Below are 21,507 nucleotides of genomic sequence, written 5' to 3'. Positions count from 1 at the left end.
ATTAAAATAAAAAATAAATTATTGGTCTAGTGGCATTGCCCCCCTGGACCCCTGCTTATTTGTCTCAGGGGGAAATGCACATTAGGAGTTCCAGAATTTTGGATGTGAAGGAACAAAAAAACACGAAAGGATTCTGATTCCTTCTCTCACTTTTTTATAGGGAGCAACTAAGGCCTGGAAAGATGGGCAAGTGCCTGATGGGAGAGTCTTTAAAGCATCGAGAGTGGGCTGTGTGCACATCTGAGAAAGTTAACATGTCTAAGAAGAAATCCTCAAGGATGTGTCAAAAGCATTTTTCCTCATTTTCTGCTTTCTCCTACCATCTCAGAATCCTGGGAGACCATTCACAGGAGTGGTAAAAACTTCTGTTGTCCATTAGAAATTTGGTTCTCCTTTTCCTTCTGGGCACATAAAGTTCACCTGATTGACTCCCTTGTAATCAGATGGGATCAGGTGACTGAGCTGTGGCATCTGAAAGTGAGCAAAAATGCTATACTTCTAATCTGGTTCTGGTATTTAAACTTCTCATACATTTTCATTTTCTTGTTCATTCATTCATTCTCTCTCTCTTCCTTTACTGGCCAGAAGAAGATTAAATTAGGGGCTTGATGGTCCTAAGAGTTAAGCATAGCCAGTAGATGCAGGAAGGATCCTGCATGACGTATCATTATCTATGACTTGAGTGACAGCCAAACCCTTGGTTCTCAAGCTTCCAAGATAGAGAGAGGCTAGGTATTATAATGGCTAGAATTACTCAGCCTGACTAATACAGGGAGAGTCAGTGCAGCGTAGTTTAGATGGTGACTACTATATGTAGCCAAGTAGGAGATCCATGAATGAGTGGAAAATCTCTGGCATGTGGCCTACTGCCATTGTTCCATCTTGAATACCATCATCAAACTCTCAGAGTAACCTGTCTTACTTCTTCTACATTTTCAGCCCCCACACACTGTCACATTTATGTATGTTCATGATGTTCAACAGCACTTATTGGATGACTGATTGACTGAACAGTTTATAAGGCCATATGTCATACATTATTTTGATTCACCGATCCACTGAAAAAGCACTTGACCTTGAGCTCTGAAACATGTCTTCCCATTAATCAATAGGTCCTTCCTACTACTGAAGGATATGAGACCTTATTGATTTTTCCAATAAAGCTGTTCATGTATATTAGTTTGAGCTCAAGGACAGATGGGTAACAAAGCTAAGATGTGGTTGTTGAATAAGTGAGCTCTGAATATTGATGCATTTCTTTATCCCAAAGTAAGACGATGCACTTAGAAAAATATGCTAAAACATGCCTAACAACTTCAAAAGCAAATGCTATCATCAATTGTAAAAGGATTTCTCCGTATATTTCTTAGTAAGTCTATCAGACCATCAGCATAGCAACAGACAGTAGGTCTAACTCTTCGTTGGTTGCTGGGCCTCCTGTACCAATGTGTTTGCTCACAGTGCAGTAACTGCCTGTGCAAATGTCTGCACACTTGGCCACCATGACTGTGGCTGGGCAGGACCCAGTAAGTCATTGCTGGCTCATTGCCTTACAATAATAACATCACCTCTTTGCACAACATATAGTGTGTTTTCCAGACAACCCTGAGACCACCAAAGGAAAAAAAAAGATTAGGAAGTCAATATTCAAAAGCTTAGTCAATTTCTCCCTAGCTTTGTAAACACTCTCTTTGAAAGACTATCCATAATGATTTTCATCCTTGACCTGGCAGTCATCCTATTGTTGCATTCTCATGCTTTTCAACTCAGCTTTAGAGACTGAAATTATTTTTAATATTACCACAAGAACAATATGATTTCAAAGGGAGATTTGCTGCTTTGCTGATACTCAAAGTGCTGTTAATTGCCAGTTTATTTACAAGACAAAATATAAATGGCTCGGGATGCTTTCCATGGGTTCGCCTAAGCAGAGGGGCTGATACATGCCAGGATTTTCTGAAATTCGTTTCTGAATGTCCTTGATTGCCTAAAAGGCCCCATTATAATCCCAGCCTTTTCTCTAAAGCTCTGTGCATGTGTCAGATGCTTGGAGCCCAAGTGGGCACATTGAGTCAGTATGAGAGGAACAGCAGATAATGTTCACTTTAATATCCTACGCAGTCCGGAAGAGGGGTTTCCTGCTTAACAGAAGTCTTCTGAGCACACAGGAGCACTTACATGCCTACTGAATGGAAGATGAGTAAACCAGGTGCGGCAGCCTCCAACAGGCAGCCTCCGTTCTCACTCTCACCCATCTGGAGGCCACACGCAGCCCTACATCACTTCATGTAGTCACAAGAGCAAGGATTTTGTAGGTAGAAAGGTAGCACACTTCGCAACAGTCACTTGTCAAAATTCCTTATTAGGCATCTCCGTCTTCCTCTCCAAAGTTCCTCTCTCTGTCAGTGCTGCATCTTACCCCTTTCATCTTCCTTCCATACCTCCCTAAAGTCCTCTCTATACTCCCAAGCAATTCTACTCTCAATTTCTGCTGTCCTATCTCACCGACTAAAAATGCCAGGCTGGTTTTTAGAGAAATTATACCTGTCCAGTGGTTCCTCTAAGACCCATGAGGGTCTTTGCCTTCCCAGCATGTGGCTTATTAAAGTCTTCACCCCCAGAAACAGCTCCCTCTCCATATAGGAATATAGCTGCTAGTTCAATGCGATTTCTTCATACTGTTTCAGAAGCAATGAGGATTGTCGCATGGCCACCTAACCAAAAGCTCGCCCGCGGCCTTATGCTCAGTTTCATCTTTCCTTCCTCCAGGCAGGGACTTCCTTGGATCTCCTCAAAATGGGGGACGTACCCAGGCCATAATAATAAATCCTGATTTATCTTTCTCTCTCCCTCTATCTACCAAGGTTAGAAGCTCATTGATGTCACGAACTGTGTTAATTTTTTTCTTCTATATTCCTCATACTTAATGCAAAGCTCAATGCATAAAAGGTGCTCAACAAATGGTTTCGAATAAATGGAATTTATTGAGTGTAAGTTATAGTTAGAGGGAAGTTGAGAAGGATTTTATTCTTTAAAGTGCTGTTAATTATTGGGATGTGTGGTTGAGAGAGGTAATACCTCTTCCATCTTGGGTGGTTTAAAAATTGATAATAATAGCAACGTATGTTTTCATGGGAGTTTTGATTTTCAAAGTATTTTCATGTAAAATATTTTATTTTATTCTTTTCTCACCAATGTGAGATTTCAGGATTGTATCACTGATTTTGCAAACACTTCAGGCTGCTCAAGGGTAGAAGTGGGATTGGCACTTTGTCTTCTGAGTGTAAATTGGTACAGTCTCTTTGGTAATATATATTGAAAGCCTTATGAATGTAGATACACTTCAAATTGAAAAACAGACATCTAGGAATTTGTTCCAAGTGAATAGAGATGAGCAAAAACAATACCATACCAAAAAAAAAAAAAAAATCCCCCCAGCACTATTTATAAAAAGAGAACATTGAAAGAAATCTAAATATCAACCAGTAGAGGATTTTTTAACTAGATCATGGTATAATCATACAATCAAATATTATCTATTCTTTAAAGGAATGTAATAAAAAATTTAATGATATAAAAACCTGTGTAAAGGAAAAAGACTGCGAATGAAAAGTAAATGTCTTTGACCTCAATTCCAGTATCTGTATCTCTCTATATTTTATGTGCACAGAAGAAAGGCTAGAAATATATATACACCAATATAATCGGCAATAGCTAGCTCTAGGAGGATGACTCTAAAATTAAAAACAATGATTACTTGGTTATAAAAGAAAATGTTACTAAAATACTTAAATAAAAAATTATCACTTTAGTAGTCAAGGGGGAAAAGTCCCAATAAAAATTTTAACACCACAAAAAGAGTCTGCTAGTAAAAACATGCCCTTTCATGGTATAAATACACGGAAAAGGTCCCCATTTTGGGAATACAGAAACTGCTTATCTGTGTTGTGTCAAAATTTCCAGCAGCTGTTGACAGCCAACTTCCATGTTAACCAGTGTGTGCGGCTGAGCATACACCCTCCCCCTGGCTCCCCCTCACCCTCCCAGGCAGTAAAGGGTGATTGTAATAGTTCTTGATGTCCTACAGCCTGCTCCCTTGTTTTTAAGAATTTCCTCTACTTCTCTGAATTCCATTACTGCATCCACCTGAGAGTTCTTTAAAATACTCAGGGGTAACGAGCCATTATTTGCCATTAAGCTTCTGACAAGTGGGTGAAAGGCAATTTCACGGAAAAACTCTTGTCAGAGCCTCAGAGAAGGGTGGGGTCATCTTACGCAAGAGGAGTTTAAGAAGTTCAGTGGGGGTTCTCGCTCAGAAGCTGGCCACTTGCTTTACCCTAGCCCCTTAGCTTCTGTTCATCCTTGGTATAGAAAGCAGAAGTAGCTGGAAGTTCAAAGGGTGATGGGGAGGTGGGGTAGCCAATGGACTCAAGGGTAAAGGCCCATCTCGTTGCCTGTTGGCCGGAAATCGGAATATTTCTTTCACATCTTGAAACCACTACCAATCCCAAAGTCCCCCTCTCTTCCCTCACTTTGCTCCATCTTGTACAAGCACATCCTGTCTCTACCGATTTAATCACCTTTTCTCAGTCATGTACAATATGTTCTTTCAAACTTGCTTCTTCCTTCAAAACATGTGAGCTACTTATGCAGCAAGATAATTACTTGTCTCTCTTACTGGCTTATATTCACTCTTTCCTCTTCTTTCTCCTTTATTCAGCTTCCCTCAGAAGAAGCCCTTTCTGAACAAAAAGCTACTTGTCCAATCAAAGACATAATGGCCAAGGTGCTTGAGTTAGGCTGAGTCTGGTGGTGGAACAATAAATGCTCCCAGTGCAGTTTCAGTAAGTGAGAATGGGGAGGAGGAAGGAAAACCAAGATTCAGCCCTTTTTAATGCATTTGTGGAAAAAGGCAAAGCTTCCGTAGCTTAGAGGCTGGAACATTCACCCATCCATATATCCATCCACCCAACCACTCATCAACCCATCTTTCCACAAATATCCATTGAGCGTCTATACTGCAGCAGGCATGGGCAGGGCCCTGAGAAGACAGGGTTGTGCTAACACAACTGCCTTAGTACTAACAGTCTGGTAGTGAAGAGAGCCAGTAAAACACTCAATGTCAATGATACAAGTATTACGAGGGAGTTCTGTAGGTGCCACATGAGCCAATGGCGGGCAGACGTGAACTGGTGGAGAAGGAGGAGTAGAAAGCCCCTCTTTCCTGTCCCCAGCCCTGGGTATCATTGGGCATGGCAGATACTGCTGGTTGTGTTTTCCCCTTTGCTTCTGTTCACAGAGCTCGGTTTTGTCAGCTAGCAGCTGTCCAGTCCCAGAGGATGAGGAGGTATCACTGGTCTAAGAGAATCTTGTAATCTCATTTCCCATTTATCTTTGTTTAGGAGTGGTTTTCCTACTCAGTTCTGGCCACAGAGCCAGAGCAGGAGTCTTATGGGACCTACTGGAAAAGATTTTCCTCCCAAGTAAAAAGAGCAAGGAGGAAAAGCTTCCTGCAATGGTAAGATTCTGGGTTTGTGGGGGTATTGTGACACCTGGGATGGGTTTTCTCAGAAATTCTCAGTGAAGGTTACATGCTCACTGTTTAATCCACTTTTAACCGACATCTGGTCTTGGGGGTGGAGTTCACCAAAGTCTGCATGGACAATTCAGCAGTAGTGATGATAGGGGTAAGTTTTCAGCTCTGTGGCTTAGAGGTAGAGCTAGGTGGACATTGAGAAGTATCTGGATGTTGCTGTAAAGGGAAGCAATAAAGTAATGTGTTGTTGGTAGAGGGTATTGCTTTATTGGGCACATTTGAAGTAATCATTTGATTTTGTCACTATCCTCACTGTTGCTGTATCTATTTCATTATCTTTTTGAGTTTGCTTTCTAGTTCTCTGGACTATGGCTAATTTACTACAAGAGCTCACCAGAAGCAAAAGTCCAATAATTACTCTGCATGTCTGTTCATTTATGTACATACTATGTCAAAGAAAAATATAGAATATGATCTGCCATTTAGCCATGTATGGAAATGGCTCCCCTACAGTGAGAAATTCTTTCAAATCTGAGAATAAGTCATAAATATCTGGCCCAAACTACTGAAAGTCCAATAAATGGACTAATCTGATCCAGTTTCCTGGATCTTTTTCTAGCAAGCAAAAGCCACTGGCATGTTTCCCAATGCAGACTTAGAATTTTGGGAACCGGGAAAATAGGATTTGCCTGTGTCTTATGCACAGGAAAAGAGATTCATGAAGTCTGGTGCAGAGGCTGCCATGAACACCACTCCCTTTTGCCATTTTCTGAATATCAGCAGTTGTGTAAAGAGGTCTTCTAAGAAAAGTCACATCAGTGTCCTTGTTCTAGCCATGAGTCCACTTTGCCCTCTTGCTTGGGAGCTTGCAAGGGTCACTGGTAATGAAGAGTCCATGAGGCTGCTCAGGGCTCTGTTGTTGGCTTGGGGTTGGATATAAACTGGAGTCATTATCCGAGGCAAGGTCACACCCTTTGGGGCTGATACTTGTGGGGGTTTTAGACAGATACAAAATAACCCTCATCACCTGAGAGAGGTGACACCAGGCACAGACAGTGTGGGAGGGTAGTTTCCAGAACTGGTTCTGCCATTTACTAATTGATCAACTGCGGCACATCTCTTTCTCTGAGTATGAATTTCTTCTAATAGAAAGTGTTGAGAGGGTCATCTGGCCTGCTTTCCTCAGCCAATTATTGTGAGGATGAACTGAGCTGGATTAATATGTGAAGTGTCCCATATGATGGCAAATGCTATGTAGACATGAACTGCCATGATCAGTAAGGGAGGACAATTGCTGCTTGGATGCACAGTGTCCCCCAGACTCTATAGAGGTCCAATTCCAGAAGGAGAAGTTACTCCTTTCCCTCTGTATGCCTTTTATTTTGAAGCCCCAGCTCTAAGTGGATTCTTGGATACTGATGGGATGCTTTATGCTACTGGGGTGGTGATTTCCCTCTGGCTAGGAGCCAAGTGACTTCTGTGTGTGAGTGATGTGCTGAGCCCTCTCAGCTCAGGATTTGGGATAGAGTCTTTTGCTTCAAAAGGAGCCCACAGAACTTAGGGGCCATACAATGGAGGGAATGGGGCCCAAAGCTGACCCCAGCCACTCCTTTATTTGCAGGTGTCAACAGAGAGAGCTTTGTGATGGAGAGGATACATGTTTGGTCAGGGTTGGGCCATTGGCAAAGCATACAAAGTTTACCTTTGGTCCCCTATCACTTTCCCTTTGGAGTTTTGTTCCTTCTACTCTTCTCCATCCCTCCCTACATCACTGGTGATTTTAGGCTTCCTCTCCAGAATCCCCTCTCCAGAATTCCCCTTCAGGCTAGAGGAGTGCTGCCTAATGGAACTTTCTATGAAGATGAAAATGTTCTCCATCTGCTCTGTCCAGTATGGTAGCCACCAGCCACATGTGAACATTTGAAATGTGGCCAGTGTGACTGAGGAACTGGATTTTAAAAGTTATTTATTTTCAGTGAATTTACATGTAAATTGCCACATGGGGCTAATGGTTAGTGTATTGGACAGTGCGAGTCTGGAGTTCGAGACCTCCATCATTTCCATCTCTCTGCAGCAATCAAATGAACTTGTCCTGTGTCCGAATTCCAAGTCCCTCATCTCAAAGAAGTACCAATAAGCTAATCTGATGAACAGATTCTTATCCGTAAATTAAGGTCTTACCCCTCTAGGTCAGTGCATAGATTTTGAGCTATGCCATACTTCAGTCAAAGCAGAGGCTCAGATGATAGGAATCTGAAGGACTCCAGCAGGCAAATATGGCGGGTGAAAACATAGGCATAGAGCTTTAGACCCACTTCAAAGCAAACTCTGTGGATGTCCCCCTCCCCCTACCCCCAGAAGCATGCTCTGGGCTGCTTCCAAGCTTCTCTTGGCTTCTTGCAATCTGGAAAAAGTTAAAGTCAGAGTTTTGCAGATGAGAGCTTGGGAAAAGCCTGGAGGTGGGAGAGTTGGAATGGGCAGGGCCCAGAGATGCCAAGCTCTTAGAAAAGAACCTGGCATGCCAGTCAGGGTGGTACTCTGTGCCACCCTCGGGAGGAGGTGCCAGGGAGAGATTGTTAGAGAAATCTCATTGAGACAAGACTGAAGGGTTAACAGTTATGTCAAAGAGACCAGACACCAGGTTAAAGGTCACAAAATGGACTGTGGCATTTTTGGTGGCGTCTTGGTCAGGAATTGTGATTCTAGGCTTAATTTTGATTTTCTCTTTTAGGGAGATTTTTCTCCCTTCTCCCCCCAATTCCTTTATGAACATTGCTTTCTGGTTGTTCTTTTCACCCTGAAACTGAGCTGCATTTGTTTCTTTTGGATGACCATGTAAGTGTTCTTGAATTCTTGCCCTTGTTTTCACAGATACTCATGGGCATCAGAGGCAGCCTTTCAAACCAAACACTAGGTTGAGTAAAGGGTGGAGGATGATGGAAGGTGGGTGCATGGAAGAGTATCAACCACAGGAAAAAGAGGCAGGAAGAGCAGATACCAATCCCAGCACTTTGGAATTTACTCTGAGGGCCTTGGATCACCAACTGTTAGCATAGGTAGATCTGCTCCTACAACCTCACCTGCTCTGCACTCTCCGAGGAATGGAAAAAAAAGTTCCAGTCAAATCACTGACAAGAATGGGTGCCTATTTACTTAAAAATATCAAACTTTATGAAGTAATTAGAGACCAAGTCCCAAATCCTTAGTACAATGTGGTCCAGAAGATTAAAAAAAAAAAAAAAACAGCAGCCAAATATCCCCTTGGTGTTTTTGCAACACAGTTCAGACTACACAGCCTGACTACAGTGCTTTTCTGGACCTCTTTGTCCTCACGAATGGAAGGAATGCCCACAGTGTTCAGTGCTACCCTGCTCTTCTTGGCATTCCATTCAAACAAATGCTCTGAGGCACTTGGCATCAAGGGCCAGAAACCCAGAGGTGCTGGTTGTCTGGCTAGGATGATTCACCAGATGCAATGTTACCAAATACACCTGGGTGGAGTATATTATACCACAGGGGCCTGTTGTGCCAGAGCATTTTGACAACTTATGGCAGTCCTTCTGCAAGTCCTTGCTAACTTTACTCTGAATATGATACATTTCAGTCCATTTGCATGAAAACCAGAAGTTCTTGCTGGGCTGAAGTAACTTAGAGCGGTGGTTGTCCATGGGGATGATTGTGCTTCCACCCCAACCCAGGGGATGTTTGGGAATGTCTGGAAACATTATTTTATTATCACTACTAGAGGGAAATTTTGCTTTCCTGGGACCTGAGGCAAGGTCCGGGGACATTGCTGATTGTTATAAGCAGGGTGAGGTGCTGTCGTACTGGCATTAGTGGGTAGAGATTAGGGATGCTGCTAAGATCTCAGGGATGAGCAGAACAGCCTCAGTGACAAAGAATTATCTGGCCCAGAATGTCAACAGGGCTCAAGCTGAGGACCTCTGGGCCACAGGGAAAGCTCAGGCTTGTTTCTTAATGCTGAAGTGCCCTATGATCCTCCAATGGCTATCATCTTTTCAATTTTGGAAGACCAGTACATATCCTGGGTGGCCGCAGGAAATCCTAGGACAATATCGGCCACAATTTTCTTCTACCAATGACCCAGTCAGTTCATATCTTCAAGAGTCCTTAACTTCTTCTGAAAGACAGAGTGCAGGGTTACACAGTCATGTGGGTCTCAGTGGGTCTAGATCCCATTATACTGTAGTATATACAGAGGCAAGCCATACGATTTGGTTTCTCCATCTGTAAGGAGGAGTCTTAATACTTCATATGACTGATTTGTCAGCTGGGCCTGGTATCCTAGGAAGATGGAATAGGGGCTTGGTATTTGAGTTGGGATGAAGGGGATAAATGTAAGTTAAGTACTTCTACCCAATTCCAACACCAAAATGACGATAGGGCAATGCCAAAATGGCAATAGGATACTGGAAGTGAGGAGAGCCAACCATTAGTTTGTTGGCCAGCAGATTGTGCCCGGGACTCAGTGGGCCCTGGGGCCAGGAAATGATTTTCCTTGCCAATGGTAGATAGAGAAGATCCAGAGCCTGCCACATAGGAGTCTTTCCATGAAGTCTGTGGGCTAGGAGGGAGGACACAAAGAGCAGTCATGATATTAGAGGGCTGCAGGTGCACAGAAAGCTACAGCAAGAATTTATGTAGCGATTCTTGGGGAACTAGAACAAACACTTCCTGATTTTGAAAGTAACACAGCCATTGTTGAAAATCTCTCAAGTACAGAAAAACATAAGAAGAAAATAAAAATCCCTCATAATTGCACCAGTAAGAAACATCAACTATTAATAGTTTTGGTATTTCCTTTTAGAAAAACGGAAGGTTTTCCTGAGCAGGACAGGCTGGGGAGATTGAAAAGGTCTTTGAGAACAGCAGAAGGAGACAATGCAGACACTGAGCAGTTTGGAATGATCTTCTCTGTGAGCCAAGATAGGTGAGACCCCGCTCTTGCCTGGTTGAAGTGGACAACAGGACAGATGAGCATGTGACAGAGGGACATGTGATCAAGTTCCCCTTACCTTTGGGGTTCATGTGGAAAGCTTCCTTAGTGTTCACCTCCATGAATAGAAGGGTTCTTTAACTGAAAGAGAAGATGACTCATCTTAGTTGAGGGATGACAAAGAGGAGAGTTCATTTCTGATTCACTTTGCAGCACCAGTGTGACTGCAATCACTGTCCTTCAGTGAGGATAGGCATATACAATAGCCCCAGTTTTTTGGAATTAGTTTTTTTGGCAACTTGATTGAGGTAATTTCAAACTTAAAGACAAGTTGCAAAAATCATAAAAAAGAAAATTCCATAAACCCTTCTTTTTAAAAAAAAATATTTTATTTATTCATGAGAGACACACAGAGAGAGGCAGAGACACAGGCAGAGGGAGAAGCAGGCTCCATGCAGGGAGCCCGACGTGGGACTCGATCCTGAGACCCTGGGATCGCACCCTGAGCATGGAAGCAGATGCTCAACTGCTCAGCCATCCAGATGCCCTAACCCCATAAACCCTTCCCTCAGATACCCTAATAGTTAATATTTTACCATCTTTAATTTATTATTCTTTCTTCTCCACAGTTATTTTTTCTGAATCACTTGAGAATAAGTTGTAGTCATGATGCCTCTTAACCCCTAGATATTTCAGTGTGTTTTCCTAAAAATAAAGGCATTCCTTTACCTTAACATGGTGGAATGATTAAAATCAGAAAATTAACTTTGATACAGAAAATTAACTTTGATTAACTACTATCTAATCTATAGATTTTACTCAAATTTTGCCAGTCATCCTAATTGGGATTAGATTTGATGAAATTTGGTCCTAACAGACTTTAGTGAAGCTTATTGACACATCCCTTCATAGCCATGACTGAATTCGGGCATTGGGCCACTCTCACCTGAAGGTCAAGTTGGATGCTGTCTCATGAGTTCACATGAGCAGAATTTGGTAGAAGAATGGTTTTCCAAGTGTGAATAACTTGGTGATGATAAGCTTGTTCACTGGGCTGATGGGTACGGGCTTGTGTCAGTTGGGCTGTGCCCATCAGAAATCATGGTTCCCATCTTGGTCCTCCCAATACATATGGCCCTGGATTTTGTATGGGACATTTTAAACTCTGGGATCTGACCGGGCTGAGTCTGTGACGGACAAGGTGACAAGTGTCAGTAGTATGGCTATGAGTTAGAACAAAGATGATTTCAGGACTTGAATACAAAATTGGCCCATATATGTCTACTTTTTAAAATTTGATATATGGACAGTAATTCCTAATTTAGTGACCAATTTTGTCATGCACATTCCGTGCTAGAACAATCTAGTTTAGAGTAGCAGACCAAACAATGCCTTTAAGTAAGTTCTATGTTTTCAAAATTCAGAATCCTTAGGAATTCTGTGCTCGAGGAATCAAGTGCTGAATACTCTGTGCTGACTCAACTGATGGAGGAGAAAGTGACAAGCGGGCCACTGAGGATCTCTTTCACCCCCCGCCCCCCCACAATATCTCAACATTACTGCTACTGGCAAAATGAATGGAAAGCCCAGACATCTTTGCAATAAAAGCCTATGATATGTTGAGGACTGTTTGAACATGAAGCAGCCAGTCCCAAGGTACTTGATAATGAGGTGTCTGGTAAATCCAGAGCCTGTAACACAAAAGTCTGAGGCAGGTTTTTCAAAAGCCACCAATTTCTCCCATGTGGTACAGTGATGCTATTTTTTTTTCATTTTTTAAGATGCTGAACATTCTAGAATGCATTTTAGATTCTGCGAATAATTTCAGGACTTAAAGCCCTGTCTTTGATAATGTCCTAGATCTGTTCAGAAGAATCTAGTCTCTTTTCATGCTCTTGCAGGAAACTCCAAGGGGTCAGCCAAGGCTAGGGAAAGGTGCGAAGGGAGTAGAGCCCAGGACAAGGCCTCCACTGGGGGGTAGAGAGTCTGGAATGCCAAGCTGGAGCAGTGATGGCTCTGGGGCAAGAGGCCATAAATGAGATCATGCCCCCGCCACTCATTTCTGCAGTTTGACAAACATTTACTGAACAATAGGCCTTGGGCTCACTTCATCTGTCCATCTGTTTATTCACTCAGCATTTATTAAGCGCCTGGCACATACTTTAGCCCTGTCATTCTCTGTCCCAACTTCTGCACCTGCTCTCTGTCCTGCTCTCTGCCTTCTAGGGGTGACTCCTCTTGCCCTTCAACATCAGCTTCAGCTTGGGCTCCACCCACAGAAGGCACAGGTTGGGAGTAGAGCACCTCAGGGTAATATATCCCTCCCTCCCTGCCTTGCTTGTGGCTTGGTGCTGGCAGTGGTTGTGTGTCTACTACCACAGCTCCATTGGTGCAGGCCTTCTTCCATAGCTCCAGCTCTCACTGGGTCCCAACAAAATCCCTCCCTCCCCATTTCCCTTTATGGAGAAAGGGTGGTGATAAATTCTGTTGTTAGCTCTCAACCTTGCCCCCAGGTATGTCAATGGTCTCTTTATTATATTCTCTTAAAAATCCTAGCTTGAGTGTATCATCTTCCTATCTGACCCTGACCAATGCAGCTCTTTAATACATGCTGAATTGTTTTCAGATTGCTCTGGACGGGCTGGAGAGATGTAAAGATGTAAAGACATAGTTTCTAACACTAAGCTCCACCAATGCAGAGTAGGGAGGCAGAGATTAACAGAAGCTCCTGGGGGAAAATCATCTCTGAGATGTAGTCTTTTATACACTCTAGTATTATGTGTCAATCAAAGAGCAACCTAATCTCTGGCCACATCATTAGAAGTATGGTGTCCAGGACAAGAGAGGTGATATTGCACCTTCATTCTGCCTCCATTAGCTCCCATCTACAGTTCTAGGCACAGTTCTGGGCTTCCCACTTTAAGTGGAGACATATTAGCTGTAAATGTTTCAAAGTCTGCCATATAGAGCAGAGGCCAAAACTTTTCCTTTAAGGGCCAAATAATAAATATCTTTGACCTTGTAAGCCATAAGTTCTCTGTTGCAACTAGTCTGCTATTGTGCAAAAGCAGCCGCAGACAACAGATAAATTAATAGGCTTGGTTGTGTTCCAACAAACTTTATTTACAAAAATAAACGAGGAGCTGCATTTGGCCTGCAGGTCTTACTTAGCTGACTTCTGATATACAGGGAAAAATTTTTTTCTGGGTGTGTCCAGAAGGCAGAAGTTGGATCAATACATAGAAATCATAGATTTTACAGGCAACTGATGAATTATTGAATTACCTGAAACTAACGATGTATTACTACATGTTGGCTAGTTTAAATAAAAAAGGAAAAAAAAAGAGATCATGGAAAAGTAGATTTGTGCTAATTTTAAGGCAAACCTTTCTAATGGTGACTATAATTCTCAAGTAGAATGAGATGTTTCATGAGGTAGTGAGTGGGTTGCTCATTGTGAGAGTTTAAAAGAAAGGCAAAGTGTTGTAATTTTCTGCAAAGCATAAAAAGTCAGTCAGATGATGTGGGGAGGTGACAGTGCCTCACATTTATATATACTTAGCATAGTACTACCTACATAGTAGGCCTTCTAGATTTTGTGTCCCTAGAGGGAAGAGACTCTGTCACTCTTATCCTTGCATCTTGCCCACTCCTGAATCCTAGTATAGTGTTTTTTTTTTAAATTTTTTTTTTATGATAGTCATACAGAGAGAAAGAGAGAGAGGCAGAGGGAGAAGCAGGCTCCATGCACCAGGAGCCTGACGTGGGATTCGATCCCGGGTCTCCAGGATCGCGCCCTGGGCCAAAGGCAGGCGCCAAACCGCTGCACCACTCAGGGATCCCCTAGTAAAGTGTTTTAAACATGGTAGGTGTGACAGATTCATGTTTTGTCAACTTGGCTCTGTAAGCAAAATCTTGCTGACAGATTAATGAAACTAATTTGTCTTTAGTACAGTCTTCACTACTAGTCATATTAAATTAACTCAGTTATCTCTAATAAGCCTTAACATTTGAGGATTTTCACTGAAAAGAATAGATGTAGCAGTCAACATTTATTGAGTTCTGAAAATATGCCAGCTATTGCTCTAAGAACTTTAATAGGAATTCTCTTATTTAATGACCCCCCCAAACCTATGGGGGAGGTACCATTATCATCTCTATTTTATTGATGAAGAAACAGAAATTCAGAGAGGTCTCAAAGCTGGGATGTGGCATTGCCAAAACAGGAATCTTTTTGATGCCTAAGCTGTGGCCCAACCACAACTCCATTCTGCTTCTCATTCATTCATTCATTCATTCATTCATTCATTCATTCATTCATCCATTCTCCGTTCATTATTTAACAAACATTGGTTGGTTGCCTGCTATTTGTTTTTGTTCTAAAGATAGAGCTGTGAATATAAACAGATCAAGTCCATGCTCTGAAGGAACTTACATTCTTGCTGGGATTATAGCAGGAGTAGATGTACTATTAAATGAAAAGATATTAAATGTTAATTCATCAGAAGACAGATTAACAAGATAATCAGTAAGTCTTGTCCACACCAGAACTTCAGGGATAATCCTCAATTGGCAAATTTACCAAAGCCTTTCTTGTTTACTGACATTACTTCAAATTTAGTCTTAAGTCTTGATAAATGGTCAGAGATTAGGAAGGAAGGTTTAAGCATTCTGGCAAATGATGCAGATCATGTATGGTAACATGTACATACATGTGTGATATGTGTATGAAGCCCCTGAAGGGAAAGCAACCCAATAACCCAATAAAGCATTCAAGAGTCATTGTTCATGGGCAGGTTGAATCTGACCACCATTAAAATGGGGGACCAGAGGCAACAGATGGAAGGGAGTGGAAAGAGCTAGTTCAGTTAATACAAAAATAGGCAGAAGACACGAATAGATATTTTTCCAAAGAAGATATACAGATGACCAACAGACCCATGAAAAGATGCTCATCATGACTCACCATCATGGAAATGCAAATCAAAACTACAATGAGATATCACCTTATATCTATCAGAATGGCTAAAATCAACAACACAAGAAATAGCAGGTGTCGGCGAGGATGTGGAAGAAAAAGGAACCTTCTTGCACTGTTGGTGGGAATGCAAACTGGTGCAGCCACTCTGGAGAGCAGTATGGAGATTCTGCATAAAGTTAAAAACAGAACTACCTTATAATTCAGCAATTAATTGGATTTCTAGGTACTTACCTAAAGAATACAAAAATACTAATTTGAGAGGATACATGCACCCCAATGTTTACAGCAGCATTATCAACAATAGCCAAATTATGGAAAGAGCCCAATTGTTGGCAGATGAATGGGAAAAGAAGACGTGATGTATATATACAATAGATATTATTCAGCCATAAAAAAGAATGAATTTTGCCATTTGCAAACAATGTCAATGCAGCTAGAGGGTATTACGTGAAGCAAAGTAAGTCAGTCAGAGAAAGACAAATGTCATATGATTTCACTCATATGTGGAATTTAAGAAGCAAAACAAATGAACACAGTGGGTGAGAAAAGAGAGAGGAAGACCAAGAAACAGACTCTTAACTGTAGAGAACACACTGATGGTCACCAGAGGGGAGGTGAGTGGGGGGAATGGATGAAATAAGGTGATGGGGATTAAGGAGTGCACTTGTGATGAGCACCAGGTGATGGATGAGTCACTATATTATACACATGGAATAATATTACACTGAATGTCAACTAACTGGAATTTAAATAAAAAAGGTGGAAAGCAAAATAAAGAAAAATACCTTTTTTTTTCTCTTCTCTAAAACACAGAAATGTGAAGAGCCTAAGTCTACCTTTGAGCCCCAAATATAAAAAATCAATATTTATAACAAATGCCACAAACCGGAGCATGCCTGACCTATATGTAAGGCAGAGGCAGACACACCAGTTTGGGTCAAGGGAGAGGGCCTTGTTTGGGGATAGAGCTGCCAGGATGCCTGGGAGTTCTGGAAACCAAGGGAAATTCCAAAACTTTGATTGAGATTGAGATTGAAGGATAGGGAGAAAGAGTGCTAAGGGTCAAACAGAGTAAAGCCAAGTAACTTCTCAGGTCCAACTGACTGGCAAGTCCTGACTGGGAATGGGAGACAGAGCCCAAAGGTCAGGGGCTAGGTAAACACAAGATCAGAGAAGGAAATTACAGAGTCTGGGACTTTGTGTCTTTTTGGGTGCCAACACCCAGGGGCAGGCATGGATGACCTAGTTACAGGCACAGGATAGGAATCAACAAGTAGTAGTAATACTTTTGCAGTTCCAGGATTCCTTTGCTGAGTAGACTGGAAAGTGATTTTCAGATTAGTGAGTTTTTATAGCATCAGCATAGTCTTTTCAGGACAATGGCTAAAAAACAGATAACAATAATAGTTAACATTTACTGATCGCCGATTGCTTTTGAAGACTTTCATGCATTGTCTCATATAATCTTCACAAGCCCATCTTGAGCACCAAGCTCCTTACTGGAGCCTTAATTAAAAATGGTTAAAAACAGAAGCGACATTTGGAAGGAAACTGTAAAATGTCATCATCGTAAAGGAGTACTAGTCATTCATTGATTCATTTACTCATATGTTTCTTCAGCCATTAGTCACTGAGTACCTAATATGTGTTGGGTATTATTTAGGGTCCACACATGGATGATTTTATTGATTTCATCATTCAACAGAAAGGCAGTAGAAGGAGTAAAGAATTGTGAGTTGGAAAGTCAGGCTTCCATTTCCAGCTCTGCCTCTCACTGGGATTGTGGTCTTTGGACATGTCACTTTTCTTCTCTGTTTAACATCCTAGTGGAAAACAAGAAGCCAGGACCACATGATGCTTGAGATCTTTTAGAATTTAACATTGAAGTATTCAGTAGTTTTATAGTACATTGCAATTTATTTTTTATCTTTTATTTTTTTTACATTGCAATTTATAATGAATATTAACTTATGTTCTATCATTATACTCTCACCCACCCACATCCACTCCCATATACTCCCATTTACCTGATGTGGTAAATATTATTATTATTTACCTGATGTGGTAAATAATAATAATATTTATTATAAAGCTTTAAAGGTGGAAATTTGTCAGGGCTTGAACCAAGTTCCTTTCCTTTTTCCACTGGAAACCTCTGCCTTCCGTGTATGAGTTCATGCTTAATTTTCCAAATAATTATAAGAGAGCTGGGTGCAAATATCAGAGGAAAAGGAGGAAAAATAGAAGATAAGGAGAAGTTGAGAGTAGAAAGGAAGATGTGCCAACTCTCAGGGGCTTTGTGCATTGTCTCTGAAATCATTCAGGGCTCCTGTGATCACTGAGAAAACATCCAAAGGCACCAAAAGAGAACTCCTCTAACTGGAGAAAATGGCATGGAAGCAGATTCGAGTTCACTGAGAGAGTAGTGAAGTGCCTCACGGGACAGTCCACTTGCTCATTACTGGGAAGAACCACAGTGAATGGGTCATGTTAGAAGGCAGAAGGCCTGGACTCAAGAGGATGAATAACTGTTTAATGGTTATTGTGTCCCAAGCAAGAAGTGTACTATTTGGTAAGAGACAAGCTCCCTAAGCAGAGACCAGATGAAACCCTAGAAGGGCTGGGGACCTGGGTCAGGGCTGCAAGATCAGTAAGGGGACTGATTTCAACTCGGACATGCTATGATTCTTAGAGACTGTAGGCTTACAATTTAAGCTGTAACCCATAATCCCTAAACTCCAGAATTGAGATACTCCTGAAGTCATCTGGTAAGAATACTTAAGGCCCTTTTCCAGCTGCTGGTATTCAGGCCAAATTCCTCAATTCATTTCTTTCCAAGAAGTTCCTTGGATGGATCCTTGGCGGGATATTCACCCTGACTCCCCCAGTCTTGGCATTTCTAACCTCTCCTTCTTGACAAATATCCAGGATGGGAACTTCTTTGGGGGCCAGAGCTGAAAACAAATTTGGTCCAACATCCTGAAACTCTTGTCCCACCAGCCAGTAGATTAACAGGGAAACTCTTGCATTTGTCCACTGCCCTCGTGTTTCAAAGTGTTTTCCACCTGCTAGCTTTACCAGAAACATGTAGGTCAACTGGTTTTCTTGGAGGGTAATAACTTTAACGAGACAGGATAGAGAAGTGCTTCATAACAGTGAAGTACTGTGAAAGGTTAGAAGTTTTATGGTTGTTACAACCTGCTCAAGGTTATAGTTTAGCAGAACCATATCTAAAGCAGGTGTCTTCAAATCCTTCTGGGAGTGAGTGCAAAGTAAATAAAGGGTGTCAATGATAACTTAAAAACAACCAAAGTCCAGGTCTTCTTGATTGACTAGCAGGGAAGGGTCGAGTTTAGAGCCGGATTTTACAACATCCAGTTGGGATCACTGAAAAGAAAAGTAGTTGTTCCAGTCCAGTGAATAGCCATGGTGTAAATCTGCACAATTTGGCCAACAATCATTTTGACTGGGGCGACCCTAGGTTAGAGGCAGGGATGAGGTGGCCCTGAACAGTGGACCCGAACAAAACGGCTTCCTGCTTATTTTAGCTCAGAGACTACAAGTGTTAAGTCCACTTTCCCAAAGAAGTTTATAGCATCTGCAAGTTAGGGTTACACTCCTAATTAAAGGGACAACAAAAAACAACTTGCAGCTGATGAAAAGACATTATCCAGAATTCTCAAGGAATTGATTTAAAAAATAATCCCCAGTTGATTGCAATATTTAGAATATTTTAAAAATGTTACCTCTGTCTTGATCTCTAAATCCTCAGGAGGGGGCTTACGAAAAGGATCTTTATGCACGTGAAGCCATTAATACTGCAAGTGGAGAAAGAACATACTCTTTTAATTAAAGTAGCAGATTGTTATGATTGTGGTAATACGAATTGAGAACACCTTTTTACCTGGATATATAAGAGAATAAATATTTCCCGGTTTTAGTATCCAAGGTTTAGGATTATTTAGGATTAGTAGCTAAAATTGTTTCTATTTTATACTGTATAATCAGGGAGATTGTTTAAAGAGGAATGTTAGGAGGAAAATCTGTATTAGCTTTCCTATGACTTCAGCCAGTTGAGGACCATCAAAATGCTATTTGTTTCTGGCCCTTGAAGAGTTTTCTGCTTCAATCTTGGAGCAACACAGCTAATGACCTTCATGGAATAGCAAATAACTAGCGTGGGTCAATGCTGACATTTCTGTTTTTCAATCTAGTTGTTTGTTTGACTATCAGATGTTGCCTTTTTTAGGAGTAGCTGAACTTGGTGGAATGATAATCTGTGCTTCTGTTTACTTTTCTGCTCCCAAGACTAATTTAAAAGTGCTGACGTTGGAGGAGTGGTGATGGTAATGGGGACATCAGAAACCATTTATTTGAGACCTGAAATGTCAACATGGGCAAGAGAGACTAATTCTCTATCTGATGGAAATGAGTCAACATATCATCTTTAGTTCAAGGGTGCCATGTGCAGTTTCTTTTAGTCCCATAAACTAGGGGGCCTGGATCCCCGGACTGAGGAGGACATAGCCCCTAGCTCAATGATTTGCTTTACTTTGAGGTTCCTTAAACCCTACATTTGTTCCAATAGCTTCACCCCAGGCTTCTGTTTTTTGGTCATGGGTTTTGGTGACATTTTCCAAAGTAGCCTTATTGCATCAATCATTCGTTATGAAAATAAAATTGTGTGTACTATCATGGTGATGTCCCACATACAGCATATTGGCTAGGATGTAGGCAAGATTATCTAATTACGGTACACACAACATTTAGAACCATACTGAAGGGCAGATAAATGTGACTTATGCCATCTTCTAGCCATGTGACCTTGAGGAAGATATAAAGTCCCTCACATCTCAATTTCTTCATCTATGAGGTGGGACTACTATTAGCTACCTCTTTAGATTGTTGTGAAGATTCGATGCACAGTAGCCAGAAAATAGCAAGTGATTCATACATGCTAATGATATTAATGGTTAACACTGAGAGCACATTCGTTATGTGCTTGGAATTATGGAAACCCTCAAAGCATCTCCAGGAAATAAGAATTATTATTATCTTCACTTTGCTGATGAGAACAAGATAGGTTAAGTACTCACCCAACAACCAGAAGTAGGGAATGGCCATGCCAGAGTTCTAGAACCCTCAGTCTGGTCACTACTCTCCATGTAAGGAGCATGGACAGCAAGGGTTTCATGACCTCAGGGAAGAACTGCCTGAATATGGATCCCAGGGCACCATCTAAGACCTGAGGAACCTCTTTGCTCCCTGCCCCTCCTCTTTTCCATGTCTCCTCATTCATACCTGAGCCAGAAGTAGGAAAGAGGCAGACACACCCGACAGCTGAGTACATTGAGCAGACCCCTGGCAGACCAGCTATGGCGCTTGGCCTCACATTCGGGTGTGAATTTGTTGGCTGAACACACAAAGGCAGGTGCTACATTCTGTGTTCACACCATTAACAAGATTTCATACAGTCTAAGGCTATTTTATGAAAAGGGAGGGATGAACTCTTTTAAATACAGATCCACTCTATTAAGAGAATTAAAAAATGCAAATAAAAATATCATGATATTACTAGGCTATTATCATTAGGTCACCCTGCCAGCATCCACTGTCCACAAACTTAAATAGCAATCAGTTTTGCTATTAAAACTAAACTCCCTGAAATCCAAGATATTAAGATCAGGCACTGTTTTATGAGCTCATACATACAGCTAAAAAGGTGCTCAATGTAGATCACAGAGATCATGGCAATTTGTTCTTTTAATTAAAATACCTAGTGTGTTGTCCATCAATTGATGAATGGATACACAAAATGTAGTATATCCTTATCATGGAATATTATTCGGCAATACAAAAGGAATGAAGTATTTGCCTGCCACCGGCTACAACATGGGCAAAGCTCAAGAACATTATCATAGGGGAAAGAAGCCAGTCACAAATGACATAATACAGTATGATTCCATTTCTGCGAATTGTCCAGAAAAGGGAAATCTACAGAGGCACAAAGTAGATTCATGGTTGTTGGGGCTT

General features: G+C 41.5%; 1 protein-coding gene across 8 annotated transcripts in view; it reads right to left on the bottom strand.

Annotated features, from left to right (window-relative positions):
• The window catches only part of PRLR (prolactin receptor), a 174,819-nt gene that overhangs the window by 46,170 nt on the left and 107,142 nt on the right, over window positions 1-21,507 (bottom strand). For 7 of the 8 annotated variants that reach the window (XM_077896251.1, XM_077896246.1, XM_077896245.1 and 4 more), the window contains exon 2: window positions 10,573-10,634. The exons of the other annotated variant lie outside the window; for it this stretch is intronic. In XM_077896251.1, the coding sequence (XP_077752377.1) occupies window positions 10,573-10,615 (43 nt within the window). In that variant the 5' untranslated portion in view covers window positions 10,616-10,634. The remainder of the gene's footprint in view (window positions 1-10,572; window positions 10,635-21,507) is intronic. 8 annotated transcript variants of the gene reach the window in all.

This window comes from Canis aureus, chromosome 4 (assembly GCF_053574225.1).
Source record: "Canis aureus isolate CA01 chromosome 4, VMU_Caureus_v.1.0, whole genome shotgun sequence".
Taxonomy (NCBI): Eukaryota; Metazoa; Chordata; class Mammalia; order Carnivora; family Canidae; genus Canis; species Canis aureus.
This window is presented reverse-complemented; position numbering and strand designations above follow the sequence as displayed.